The 14574-nt window shown below is 40.8% G+C and overlaps 2 protein-coding genes across 8 annotated transcripts in view; one reads left to right on the forward strand and one right to left on the reverse strand.

The window, feature by feature from the left end:
* Positions 1-14574, reverse strand: part of LOC128092111 (uncharacterized) — a 726933-nt gene that overhangs the window by 317168 nt on the left and 395191 nt on the right. The gene's annotated exons all lie outside the window — the stretch shown is intronic.
* KLF12 (KLF transcription factor 12) overlaps positions 1-14574 on the forward strand; it is a 315353-nt gene that overhangs the window by 258237 nt on the left and 42542 nt on the right. For 6 of the 7 annotated variants that reach the window (XM_052705630.1, XM_052705635.1, XM_052705634.1 and 3 more), the window contains one exon: positions 330-2709. The exons of the other annotated variant lie outside the window; for it this stretch is intronic. In XM_052705630.1, coding sequence (XP_052561590.1) covers positions 330-511 — 182 coding nt within the window. In that variant the 3' untranslated portion in view covers positions 512-2709. Of the gene's footprint in view, positions 1-329; positions 2710-14574 lie in introns of those variants that run through there. 7 annotated transcript variants of the gene reach the window in all.

Genomic DNA, 14574 nt, shown 5'->3' on the forward strand with positions numbered 1-14574 from the left:
AGTTGTACAGTAATCATGAGAATAATTATACAGCCCTTTGTCCTTACGCTAATCCCCGCATCACTCCTGCAAGGTAGGATCTATATTGGTGCCTTAATCCTGTTCATTTTCTTAGTGATGTGAATGCCACAGGAATGATAAATCACAAGGCCCTTTCCTTATATTCAGCAGATTTGCTACATAGTAGTTGTGTAATTTGGCCTAAAGAAACCCCTAGGCAGTGGGTGTTCATGGGAAGCCTACAGAGGAGGTTGTGAGGATTAAGAGTAATGAGGGAAAAGTCACCACCTGTTTCCCACCCCCCTCTCTCTTTCTTTTGTCTCTCCCAGGAGAAAAACCCTACAAATGTACCTGGGAAGGCTGCACCTGGAAGTTTGCTCGCTCCGACGAACTGACGAGGCATTACCGCAAGCACACAGGAGTGAAGCCATTCAAGTGTGCAGACTGTGACCGCAGCTTTTCCCGCTCAGATCACTTGGCGCTCCACCGCCGCAGGCACATGCTGGTTTGAAAAACGCTACCTATTCCAGCCGAGCTTAAGAGCTGGGTCTCTTAACTACCCGGAGTGAATTCAGCAGGGCTGAATCCCCTTCTACAGTGTTAGCAGGCAGGGCTGTCTCTGCTGTCTGTAAGAAAAAATAATAACAAAAAACAAATAGCAGGAAAAGAAGTGCCACTCTTCTCCTCGCCATCTGAAGCTAACCCCATCTGCCCCTCAGCATGGTTACCCCAAAGGTGTCATCACAGTCGCCAGGGAAATAGCAGTCAAAATGCTACAGGAATGGGCATTATTTTACATGCTGCATCCTTTGAGAAAAAAGTGTTTATAGCTTGTATGTTTTTTCAGCTGTTGGACATTTTGTTCCTGAAAAATCGCTGCTGATTGGAGGATTAGATGCCACAAACCGATGATGATGATGATGAGAGCAAGAACGGTAGACCTTTGTTATCCCTTCTTTTCCCCTTGTTTTGAATACTACCTGGCCAGTGTCAGCATCAGCCTGAGCAGTACTACATAGGAGCTGATGAGCTGCATAGGAGTAGGCGAGAAGATCCTGCTGGAGAGGTTCCACCATCAGAGCTGAAGGGTTGCTGGAGCTGACTTTCGCAATAACAATGGTGGCATTTTAATGTTGTATCACAAGTTGTCATTATGCCCTAGAAGACACCAGCCATTTAACCCTTTTCTTTTATCCTTTCCTTTCCTTTCTTTTCTTTTGTTGTTGTTGAAGTCTGTAAAACAAAAAAGGGGCAGCAGCATTTCTGTTACAAGTACAGTGTCAAGTATCTGTATTTTACCGTTGACTTATTTAGAACCATTTTCTGATTAATATAGAAAAAAACAATCTAAAAACTACTACCCCATTCTCAAAGTGCAGTTTTCTTTCATGCAGGTATCCTCTTCCCCATGACAGTGTTTGAATATGAGGAAACAGTCAGATCTTATACTTTCTAGTACCAAGGTTAGTGGTGTAGCCATCCATGAAATGGAATTGAATGTACCAACAGTGCAAAATAGAGAAGAAACAGCTGCGTCTCTTTGCAGAGAAAAAGCAATAATGAGTAAAATGGCTCTCAAGACAATAATTTACTCCACATCAACAGAAGGGAGGTATGCAGAAATTGCACGTAAGATAATTTAAGTTAATCTTCCTGATGGTTTCACTGACCTGTTAGTTACCACAATTAAGTACTTTCATTTCCTTAAACATAATGCTTACTTGTGTCAGGAAAGCAAAACATATAAAGGAAAGAGCTGAGTGTTGAGGAGTCAGTGGATGAACTGTAAGTAGGAAGAAGAAACAGTTGTACAGTGGTGCTCTGCAAGACATTAGGTTTCTCCCTGGGAGTTAGAGAATAACAAGACATTGCCAGCTGTCTATTATGATACAAATGCTCCTTTATATGGGTATCAGTGGCTGCCTCTGCTGGGATTTTCAATCCAAGCCTTTTCAGATTAAATAAAAGGAAATTCTTGATCATTCCCATACAGCTCTGTAATTGTGAATCAATTTGTATTAATTAAATTATGTAGGGGAGAGAGAGAAACTCCTAGTCATCAGTTGTTCGTGAAAACAGAATAGTGTTTTTCTGTTTTCCTTCTTCACAAGGATCTGCCTATTCAGCTAAATGAGACAAAGAGAAGGCTTGGCAAGATTTTTTAAGTGTTGAGATTTTTATAGCTTAGAGATAAAAGATGTATACATAAAGGTCTTTTGCAGCAATGCATTTAATTACAAATATTTGTTTCCAGAAATTGCACAGATTAAACTTGTGGTGCCACTTGTTCATTTTTGAAGGTTAGATCAGTCTGAATTCAGTTCTGATTCCCGAAATACTAGCTATGTTGGGAACAGGTTCTGAAGTCAAGATAATCTTTAAGAAGAAGCAGAACAGAGAACCCTTGCACACACTGATAGTAATTGCAGTTAATTGAGGATTAATAAGACTGGGATAATACATCATAACAGCACTTAGGCGCTCCAGAGTTTGATTATCTTTAAATACATTGTTCATGTTCCCCGATACCGGATAATCTGTCAGTCCCCCAAAAGAAGAACTTCAGTTACTATTCAGTATCCCCTCTGGTGAGTGGTCAGTATAGAAACTGCAGACAAATTATTAGCAGCCGTAGGTTCATGCCCCCTCCTAGAGATTTTCAAGGCAAGGCTACATAAGGCCCTGGACAACCTGATATCACTGTGGTGTCACAGAATCACAGAATCACAGAATTGTAGGGGTTGGAAGGGACCTCCAGAGATCATCGAGTCCAACCCCCCTGCCAAAGCAGGTTCCCTACAGCAGGTCGCACAGGTAGGCATCCAGGCAGGTCTTGAACATCTCCAGAGAAGGAGACTCCACCACCTCCCTGGGCAGCCTGTTCCAGTGCTCCGTCACCTCACTGTAAAGAAGTTCTTGCGCATGTTTGTGCGGAACTGTGTCCCTGTTCATCATAGGGGAGTTGGACTGGATGGCCTTCAGAGGACCCTTCCAACTGTAAGGATTCTCTGATTCTGTGATAGTGCAAAAAAATGTCTCTCCCATTCCCACCGTCTGCACTGGTGATCAACTTCTGTGAAATTTTGTAGCATTTAAGCATCCAACTCAGAACTGGGCATTAAGCAGCACTTAGTGTTGATGCAGTTTAAAACGGCTGAAACAGATGAGAGATTCTTGATAGCCCATAAGCCATTGTGGAGCAACAGAACTGGGTTTTTGCCAACAGCATTACTTCTTTCATTTTCAAAAATGGTAGTCAGTGCAGTACCTGAGGTGGTTCATGGATTGCATCTGAGGTCTATCTTTTATGTACTTTAAGGTCATTCCCTTTAAATGGATCAGACAACATCAGTGTTTTGGAGAAGAAGTCAGGTCAGGTAAAAGTCAATTTATAAAATTATTCTGCTTTTCCAAAAATGTTTTACCAACTAATTTTCTAAATAGCAGCAGAATCTGTGATTTTATTTCTCCCCCATAGAAAATGAAATTTATTTGACCAGCAACACATAAGGACATTCTGTTAGCATTCAGGAGAAACAATAAGAGATCTTCTCTGATGCTGTTCACAGGGGCTGAATATAACTCAGAGGCACTAATGTCTTCTTCAGGCTTCTATGTAGTGAATTGGAATTAAAAATCTCCAAGAGCAATTGAGAGGCTTTAAATTTTGGTATGCAGCTTTGAATTGTCCTGTGCTGACTGCACAGAGATCCCATAGGAAGCTCATTCCCGAGGGCAGAAATCACTCTTTGCGAACCCCTTGTCTCCATTCTGTGAGAATATTTTTTGTTTTCCTCTTTGGGAGTATTTTAAGAGAGGTTACTTTGTGGAAGGAGCGTGTTGGGACATGGAGTGGATATCCCCCAGGTTCTCAGGGCGCTCTTCCACCTGTGTTCCACCAAGTTCCTGTGCTTGTGCAGAGACAAAGGGCAGCTGCTGCAGCGTGGTTTCCTCAAAAATCACAGTAACTCACCGCAGTGCATTGCACGCGCGGCATTGCATAACCGTGGTGAAGGCTGACTTCACATGTGGCATGCAGAAATACCAGATCTTGTCTTGGCACAGCACAGTAAGTCCGTCTTAATTAACTGAGCAGTTGAGAAATACAAAAATACAGCGTCCCTATCCTTTCAGACAGACAGATTTATGCTTTTCAATATGAATAAAGGATGGGTAGTACCGACTGAGCATTATGGCTTACGTGGCAATCTCTGCCATGAAGTGTCAGATTTCAGGTGTTTCCAGAAAGATTCAATGGATTTGTCAGCAAATCTCAGTAGCCAGCATTACATGAAAACATAATGAGTAAACAAGTTTGATACAGAACTTTTTAAATTTTAAATTGCCATTATTTTTTGAGCGTCTGTTTTATTCAGCACTGTAAAATTGGCTCATTGCAACGGCAGTTTTTACTGGGGGTGAAGATGCAGTATTCCTTATTCTCTATCGTGCTTTCAATTAATGAAATAGATTTAGACTGATTTGTATATATGATTATTTGCTGGAGTAATGTATAACAAAATTAACAGTGTTAAAAATGACATCAGTGATGTTGATGCTTGGGATAAACTTACAGTACAGAGCATGGACAAATAGTTGGACAACCTTTCTCCCCTTTAATAATGGAATAGCAGTGATCATAAATCTCGTTTTCCATTAGCTACACTGAGAATGTATTCTAGTTACCATTTATAAATTTATCTTCTGATAATAAAAGATGTTTAATGGAAAAAATCTCTTTCTCCTTTATTGAAGTTGGATACCTCAAATCAGAGTAAGATTCACTGTTAATACCCTGCTTATTTTTTAGTTTGAACATTGGTTTGGAAAGGTCATGTGAGGAACCACATTTTCCGCAGCAAATGCGTCTAAAGTAATTTGCCCTGCTACATGCTCACCCAAACACCCATGCATATAAATGCCAGCACTTTCACATCCCTCCTCCCATCAGCAGATAAAAACAAACACGTTTGTGAAAACAAAGCACAAGATGAAGAATTTAAAATAAATTGGAAATAAAAGAAAGTGCTACCTTCTTAAGAAACCAGCTCATATTACTGTATTATGCTTTTGCCTGTGATTTATAATTGGAGAAGCACACAGATTTAAAGATGATTGTTATATTTTCACAGTGTCATGATAGCATTCCAGTTGCTGTGTAATATGCTTACAAAGTCATACCCATTGGTACCTTAAAAATGCTTGATTTCTGATCAACTGCAGCAGCAAAGCAGGTTTTAGTAGAAAAAAACAAGTAGCTATAAGGATACTGCATCTTTAGAAATTGAAATGCATTGAAAGTATTTTACTATACTTGTAACAGTTTAAATATTCTGTAATATATGTGATAGTGGAAAAGTATTTTCAAACTCACGGTTTTTCATGGGGTGTAAATAGGTTAAATGAAGTACATTTTTAAAAATCCTTCCGCTTTCATAAAGAAAAAATTGTTAGATAATGCCTTGCAAAGCTTACACAGAAAATGCTGAGAAGTAAATTATTCTGTTTTGGCAGAAACATTTTCTCTGCAACATGGAGTCGCCACTTTTTTGCTGTTTTGCAGATAGCGTGTGATATAGTGAAGTCATATTGAGTCCTTCAGTATCAAATAAGTCAACATTCAGAATGCCTTTGACTGAGTAAACAAAAAAAACCAAAACACTTAATGAGAATGAAAACCATATGAAAAAGTTTTGTTTTGTTTTCCTTCTGGCAATTTACTGCAGATACAGTACCAGCAAGCTCTCTGATTTTATTTGATTTTATTTGTGCTTGTATTTCCCTGACTACACTGCGTCTTGAAAAAAAGGTTGCAGAGCTGAAATAGGCAGCTGTTCTTTGCTGATTCCAGGGGTGTTCAGTCTTCGAGGTACAGTAGTATGCCAACAATCCAATGGTAGCGGGCAGTTGTGACATTTAGAATGCTCATATACTCCAGCACGGTAGTCTAAAATCCATTTTAAAAGATGAAACAGAAAGTGCCTGTTATTAGAACTGATGGGATGTTCCTATACTTTTACACAGCAATAACTTATGGGATTCTATCAACAATAAGATGAAAATAAAATTAAACTCTGAGAACAATAATGCAGCACAGAAGCAAACACAAAGTGCCATTTGTATTTTCATGTCGATGTATTTTGTTAAGAGTTTTAGTTAGTTTCTCAAATAATGTCTGTCAAATATGTAAGATGAAAATGGATCCTCGTTTACAAATTTCTCATATCCATATGGATTCCAAGTAGGTGTAAATGGAGATCATTGTGTTTTGTAGCATTACTTCCTAATTTACGTCTGATTTGCCCACAAATATCCATGGTATTCTATAGTAAAATAACCACAAAACCAGCAATGGACCTTCTACAGGTTATACACCAGAGCATATTCTCTTGAAAAATCCACTACATTGAATTGTGGAGTTCACCATATTTCACTTTTCTATTCCTTTTTGTAATACCAGTGCTTAATACCGTCTTCAAATTGGAGAGGTCAAAATATATCCCTTTTTAAAATTATTATTTTGGGGGAGAAATAAGTGGGGGGAAAAAGGTGGGTACTGTCAGTTTAGAGACTATTTGAGTAACAAACAATAAGCTGATATTCTTAGAATGGAGAAAGGATATTTTTTTTTAATATTAAGTGGCCTAAACAATTGCATCAATAGGCTGGTGGATCTCGCTAGAAAATGACCAGCTGTGTTTCTTCCACTCTGTTTTTTAATTATTTTTAATCTGGTAGGTTTCTGTCAAAAAGAAAAAAAAAAAAAAAAATTACTGTTGCTAATGGATTCTTAAAATAGCAGTGTAATGCCATCCCTCATACTTGTGCTTCTAAAAATGAATTTACTGGAGATCAAAATGTAACTGGTTTTCCTAATGCCAAGAAATGCTTTCCATTCCCTAAGCTTGTATGCAGCATTTATCCACGCAGAGCTATGCTCCCATCAGTGGGTTGCTGTTTGAGAGAACAGGTTTTTATTCACCAGGGAAGGAACTGTGTGCACACAAAGACAATGCAGAAGAAAGTGGAGGTGCAAAGTAAAAGCATATGAAACTGCATGTGAAAACTATGACACTGATACATGCAGGTTAATCACGTGATGACCACTGGTTTAGTAACAATTTATACCTGTTGGGCATCAGTGGAAATAATCCCATCAGAACGTGCATATGCTTATTTTCCCATCCCAAACTGAATTTCCAAATATTAAGCAAATAAAAGATCTCATTTCATGCTGGAGGTGTTAGGAGAGCACGAGCGAATGTGTTAGGAGAAAGGAAATGTGGGTTTCTTATATCTGAGCGGCTGTTAGAGAGGAGGTCTCAGTTCACTGCTCTGAAGCAGCAGTGCTCCAACGTGGCACCCATAGAAACCCACAGTGTTCAGTTGACTCCAGTTCTACATGTGTTGGTTCTTGCATAGGAAAGGACACCGAGGCTTCTACACCATGAAATGAGTTGGGCTTTTTTCATGTCTTTTTGAAAAACAAGAGGTTTTTTTTTTTCTTATTGACTTGCCAGCACCTTGTGCTTACTGATTTCAAATGACGAAATTAACTGAGACACTTTTGAAGTGATTTGTAGACTGTCCAGTAAACAACCATTCAGTCCTCTGGACTAGCAAAACTGAATGCAAGTTCTAGCTGTTGTGAAAATAAGAACTGTACAAGTTATTTGGGATCCTCCTGGCCGTCTGTGTGACTTCAAAGTCACACTTCCCCCAGCTCATTTTCAGGGTGCTCTCACTATTTATAAAAGAGAATGTGAATGGAGGTTCATACTGTGACTTCCTAAACCTGGTTCATGCGCCTGGCTGCATTTGGAAAAATCGTTGTCAACCAGGAGACATGCTCAAGTAGCTGATGGCTTTGATGGACTGTCATAAACATGAACTATGAAATGCAGACATCGGTGGTTTGGATGCTGCCTTTCTCCTTGTTCCCATCTTTGTAGATTAAAGAACTTCTTTGGAAAGGCCGTTTGACCCATCATCTTTGCAGGAGAACTAAACTTTTTCAAAATTCAGATTTGATGTTCTTGTCTCTGGTTTTCTGATTTCGGTATTTTTCACTGCTAGATTTATATCTTATTTTGTCACGAAACAAAAAAAAGAAAAAAAAAAAGTTTATTTTTCCCTATAGTCCTATATATTGCCTCCTTTGCAATATAAGTTCTCCATTTTACACCTACACAGTGTGCTCCCTTGACCTGCTCTCTGTCGCTAAGAACTTATAATATCCCATTTGCACTCACAATAGAATATACACAGAGATAGGAATGAATGACTTAAGCTTCACGCACCGCCAGCCTTAAACCCTTCAACCCACACACACAGACACACACATGCATACGCTTCAAATGAAAGGGAGATTTGGACACTGCTATCAACATGTGGGGTCAAAAATATCATTAATTTGTAAAGTTCTTTCAGCTGTGTTTAGGAAGAAACGGCAGAATAATGAAAAATACCATTCTTGGCCAAGTCATTTACGGATGAAGCAAATTCCCCTATGGCGTTAGTTGAATGAAATCCTAAGAATGGAGTTGCATTTGGCCCCAAACTCTTCCTTATTAATCAGGTTGCTGAAGTTGTATATTCCAATGAGCATTCATTAGATCCTCCTGTGTAAAAATACAAAAACATCCCTTAGTTTTTAAAGTGATTAATTTGAGACCGAAGGTTCACAACAATGGAATTAGTGTGTTCAGCACCTCAGTCTTTTTTCCTACGATAAGATGCAAAAGGGAGGGTCATTATCACTAACCCCATAGAGATAATAGTGTCAATAGAAGTCCTATACTTCAAAGGAATAAAAACAGCAGTGCTAGCAAGCAAACATCGTAGTTTCTTAAGTCTTTTCTTTCACCTTCTTTTCAAAAGATTTTAAATGCAAAAACTTCTGTTCTTCAAAAATAATAAAAGTAATTATCTGAAGATCTAATTTCCCAATAGTTTCCTCTGCATTTATATAGTATGTAGTGTTTAGGCAACACCTATGTTATAAGTTTATTAATATTATGTAAGTGTTGTTCTTGTATTTATGTATAGTGTATGTATTGTAAATATACTCAGAGCTTTTTTTCCTCTTCCTGTAAGATGGTGATTTTTTTGCCCTATAATAATGTAAAGGGAACCCCCTAATGAAATTCTGTCAGAGGATGATTATTCCAGTCTATTCTCAAAGATTTAAATGAACAAGTGTTATCGTTTTTAATGGTGTCTCAGACATATTTTGTTGGTGCATTGCTTTTCTGTATTCAACTTTCCTATGAATTGAGCTGTGAATTGAAATAGAGTTTAAACCTTTAAATGTATGCATTTGTATAATTATCTGAATGGAGGCATGAAGGTTAAATAAAGCATTTTGTATGGAACAAACCCCCTAATTATTACTGTGAATGACTCAAGCCTTCTGGAATACCCAGCTATTAACTTTTTAAATTAAACCTTTGTTAAAAAAAAATCTTTTCTATAAACATATAGTGATTTTTTAAATGGAATGTTTTCTTAAGAAATGGATTTTACTCGCTTTCTGATTTTTTAAAAGCCATCGTATAGAGTGCACATTCTTTCTCCTTTCTCAGTGTTTGTGCATCTGTGGCAAGGCTGGAACAAATAAAATAGCACTCAGCAGTATAAACAAAAATGAGCTGGGATGATATAAAAATATTTTGCATTACTATATAATCTGACTTCCTTACGTATTTTAAAATGGAATTCTGCATCTGCCTGTTTTCTTTTTTCCCTCTTCATCCCCCATTTGTAGGGATGCAATTAATTTATAATGGTCTTAAGATGCCCACGCTGCTGAGAGAGGATTTGCTCATTGTGTGCACGTCAAGTGAAGGAATAGCTGTTGGAGGTGGGCTTTGGTGAGCTGGAGCATTCAGTTTTGTACTTAGATGAAGTTAGGTGGTATTTGGTGATTGCTTCTAGGGACATTTTGACATCCATAGGCTGCTCCCTCATGTTTTTTCCACAAAGTTTCCTTTTTGTTTGAGCCAGCATTTAGGACAACTGTGGAGATGAAGTCAGAGGTTGTGAGCTACGCTTTTCCCTTAGTGGTGAAACTTCTCCTTAGGTGTCCTTAAATGGGGTTCTCCTTGCAACACCAGTTATTTGCTTTTAACGAGTATGATAATTTATCTAATAAAAGCCTCACTACTGCATGGTTATAAGCAGGAAAACAAGTAAACAAAGAGATTTGGAAACCTTGGAGCCTTAACAAGAGATGTGTCTAAACCAAAACCCTGCTTGAACAGATCTTGGATGTCTGAATATGAACATCAGTTCGTCCTGCTAGTCCTTCCAAGGTACTTCTGCTCTCCACACAATGCGTTATTTGTTATTCCTCAGTGTCCTGACTGTGCTTAATACATTTTTCTCCCCACAGTGCCAGAAGTGTAAAGCACATCACTGCCTGTTTAGTCTGATGTCTCCAATGAACGCCCACACCGTCCACTGCCCTGACCCGTGATCTGTTCCTGAAAAGTTATTTCTTCCACTTGCACAAGCAACAGCTCAATTGTCTGCTAATCTGTCCTCCCCCCCTTTTTTGTTATTGAACGGTCCATTTGGAGTGAAAAGTCTGTCTGTGTGTTTTTATTCACCATTATGCAGCATACTCAGCCCTCTGTGTGCATGATGAGGAGTGGCTGCTGGTAACCACCTTCAGTTTTGCACGCTGAGCTGCTGCTCAGATAAGTAGGGATTTCTCGCTACATGTGGAAACGATCACAACAGGAGCATCCTTGAACCTTGGGAACCCACCCGCCTCCTGAATGGAGCTCTGACAGTGCAGACTTTCACCTACACATTTATGATGCCATTCCTCCTAACCAACGTGCAATAGGGAAGCACACCAATATAGGAGGTTTGGCTCAAAAACCTGTTTGCTGTACTCCAGCCTGCTGCACTGTGACCGAGGCATTAGGTTTTGGCTGCAAGTTGAAAGGGTGAGACTATGGGAGCCAAATTTTGGTGGCTGGTGGGAATTTTACCTTTTCCAAAGAAGAGCCACCCTTGTGGGGCAGACTGCTCTTGGACAAAAACAGTCTCTTCAGTGCAATGGTTGCGGTTCATGCTGTGGAATCATGCCCCTTGTCAGCCCTCCCATCCTTGCAAACTGGACAAAGTTGCAACCTTTCTACACACAAAGAACTAAAGGTGATCAACAAAGCTGGGGCGACTCAGGAGTTGGGTAAGAAACAACAGAACTGCAGAACTGCAGAATGGTTGAGGATGGAAAGGACCTCTAGGCCCACCTGGTCCAGCCTGGCTCCAGCAGAGCCACCTCAAGTGGGGTGCCCATGTTTGTGTGCAGGCAGAAGATCACCAAGGAGGAGAACCGACAACCTCTCAGGGCAGCATGTGCCAGTGCTTAGCCCTCTGCACAGCACAGAAGTGCTGTCCTGATGTTCAGGACAGTGCTTACCACTTCACATCTCTACCTGCCCGCTTCAGCCATTAGGCAGAACTTTTTTTCCTCACTGAGGTTTTGACCCAGTCTGTAACTGGCCACATTTTTCTTCATTCAGGGTATTTTCTCTGAGAGGCCCTGAATAACAGCAGTAGCCACTACCCTTCCTGCTGGAGCATACTAACGAAGGCATTTACTGCCTCACATATTTGCCTTAGCAAAAATATATAGCCCATAATAACTGTGGCTGCCACTTAGGGAGGAATGAATAACCAGATTTAGCCAGTAGGCTCAAATATGTCAATATATTTTATCCCTAGTGTTTTTGTTTATATCTTTGCACAACCTCTCTCACAGATGCACTGTGCCCTTTCCTGGTTATCTTTCTCATTCACTGGGGATATTGATCTATAAAATCTCCTTGTAAAATATTTCCAGTGATTTTTATTTTTTTTTTTCTGGGGTGACTTCTCTACACATGTATTTCTGGGGCCGTACAGAATATCAACAGACAGAAACTAACAATAAAGCCCAGAAATGACTGCAAAAGCAAACACTGAAACCAAGACACTTGCAAAGCTCTATAAATCTCCAGCAAGATCAGGTTGCTGTTTAATCTTTATATACAGGTACGTCTCAAGGTTATCTGCTCCTGTGGGGTTCACTGCAGGCTTTTGTGATTTGTCATCCACTCAACTCCTTATCAGTCGAAGGTATTTCCCCTTGTAACATTTATTATGGGCTGTCCTCTGTGTTTCTTACTCATGCCGTGTAGTCAAAGAATGCTGATATGCAGTCTGTAAGGAGTTGCTAAATTTCCCCCTCCTGTGACCAATTGACCAATGGGATCATAAATGTGACATGCACAGTGTAAGATAGGCAGCACCACAAATGGGGAACTCTGACATCGTTCCCTCCTCTGCATAGTGAGTGAGAGAAAGGGAATTAGCAGCTCTATAAACTTTTCCACCAGCACTGATGTGGTCACTGATTTCATTTTAACAGAGATGAATCCAGCCTTTGCTGATAGATACAACCATACATTGCCATGTCTGAGAAACCAGCAAGTTTGGGAGAAGAGTGCTCCAAAACTGCTCTATTGCTGTGATGGGATGGAGCCAGTCTCTGTGTGGCTGAGGCAGGAACAGCAGCTGATGTCCTGGGATACAGCTTCTGCCTCCAAAGTCAGGTGGAAGTATGTTAGAACCACCCAACGGGAGGGCCGGCTGCTGCAGGACACTATCTGCCACTGCTCCACGGCTTTATCGAGCACACAGAGCTCCTGTAATTCCCATTTGTTCTTAAGCACAGGTGTCAATGGTTTACTGGCTGGTTCGGCCCGGTTCCGTGACCAGCGGGGCGGAGGGATCTGCAGATCCGGAAAAGGGAAACAGGAGACCCCAAAATAAGTGAAAACAGCGGCAACGATCTGAGGTGGAACAAACTAATTTACTAAATATAGTATCAGCAAAATATAATGAGAGAGAGAGTGTCTGAAAGGTGGACAGGCCTCACCACAACGCTGAGGTGAGAAGTGCAGTCCAGTTGAGCCAATGAAGAAAAGCAGACGGAGAAGCGCAGGCGAAGAAGAGCAGGCGAAGAAGAGAGCATCAAGTGACCTTGCAGGAGTTGTATCTCCTTGCTGACCAGAAAGCCCCATGGGGAAATGTAGTTCTCCTCCAGACAGGCACCCGGAACTTGAGCATCAGCAGTCAAACCCCCAGTGCATTACATGGTGTTATGGTGTGGAATATTGATAACCAAAAATCATAAAACCATGACAGAAGGCAGTGTCCAGACTGACACCAGAGGTCTGGCTGGTAGCACATACAGGCATGCAAGTAGAAATATTTGTACGTAGGTTCACACATACATGCACAAGCATACAGTCATGCCCAAGCATATAAGCACGGAGTGCTTTAGTCACCTCAGTGAGCACACATCTCTAAGCACAAGGAGAATTAATGACAGTATCTTTGGAGTTAGGTGATCACACCGAAGTCAAACCCATGGAGCCATTTTGGAGATCTTTAAGATATTAGATCCAAAAGACCAAGAGAAGGACATGAATGCCCAGCCTCTCCTTATGCTTAGTGCCACAACTGAGCTGATTTTTCAAGGGGTGCCTTGAAGGCGCTCTCCATACCTGACCTGTTGTCATTTTCCATGCAATCACCATGAGCCCAGCCTGAGCCTGGACTACAAAGTGCATCTGACAGGCCTGGCCACCTGAGGAGGGTCCCCAGGCCACTGGAACAACCTAGTGTCATCCGCACTGTGCTGCCATCATCGCACATGTGAAGTGGATGAGGGAGACACAGCCCTGGGGGTCAGCAGGGGCACAAAGCAGAGGTTTCTCCCACCAGAGAGGGGTTAAGAGCTTCATCTGTCATGGTAACAGAAAACCTGTAATTATCCAATGTGAAATTGATCTCCACACATGCGAACTGGCAACACAGCTGTTTGAGTCAGATAGTGAAGTATGCGATCTGTTTATGAGGTGTGTTCCCCCCAAAATTGGGAAAAAGTCAGCATTTCTGCAAGGCTTTTTGGTATATTTATTTATTTACCAGGGATCATTTGTACCAGCTGGAGCTTTTCAGCTTAACTGGGAGTAAACTGAGATTTCTCGGATGCTACAGGCATGCCAAGAAGGGAATGCTGTAAAGGCTTTAGAGCAAATAAAACAGAGAAAGAAAAGCAGTTCATCGTGACAAGCGGAGGGAGGAGAACACAGGGCCCACGCCGTTCTTCCTTGGAGCTGCTTTGTTTCCCATTTTGTTTGACATCTATAATCAAAGCCTCAGCACCCCTGCTTCAGTTATAATAACTTTGCTTTGGTTATTACATGAGGCTTTGCAGATGAACACACAACACGAGTTTTTAGCCTCCGGCACTGACCACTCCCAGACAAGATGCTTGTTCCTGTACCACAGTACGTGTGCTTCTGCAAGTTTCGTTTATCACAAAGCAGCAGTACAGACACAAGGAAAGTACAGCAGGAGCCAGGGGCTCAAGATGAGGTTTGGCACACAGTACATCAACAGCAGAAAAGGCTTATTCCTTGGGCTTTCATCACTAACAGCAGCTGGGAAGATGAATGTAACTCAGTCTTGGTTACTGCAAATTAAAATAAATGAGTAACTTGCCAAGTG

Source organism: Tympanuchus pallidicinctus, unplaced genomic scaffold, assembly GCF_026119805.1.
Source record: "Tympanuchus pallidicinctus isolate F22 unplaced genomic scaffold, pur_lepc_1.0 scaffold6, whole genome shotgun sequence".
NCBI classification, from domain to species: Eukaryota; Metazoa; Chordata; class Aves; order Galliformes; family Phasianidae; genus Tympanuchus; species Tympanuchus pallidicinctus.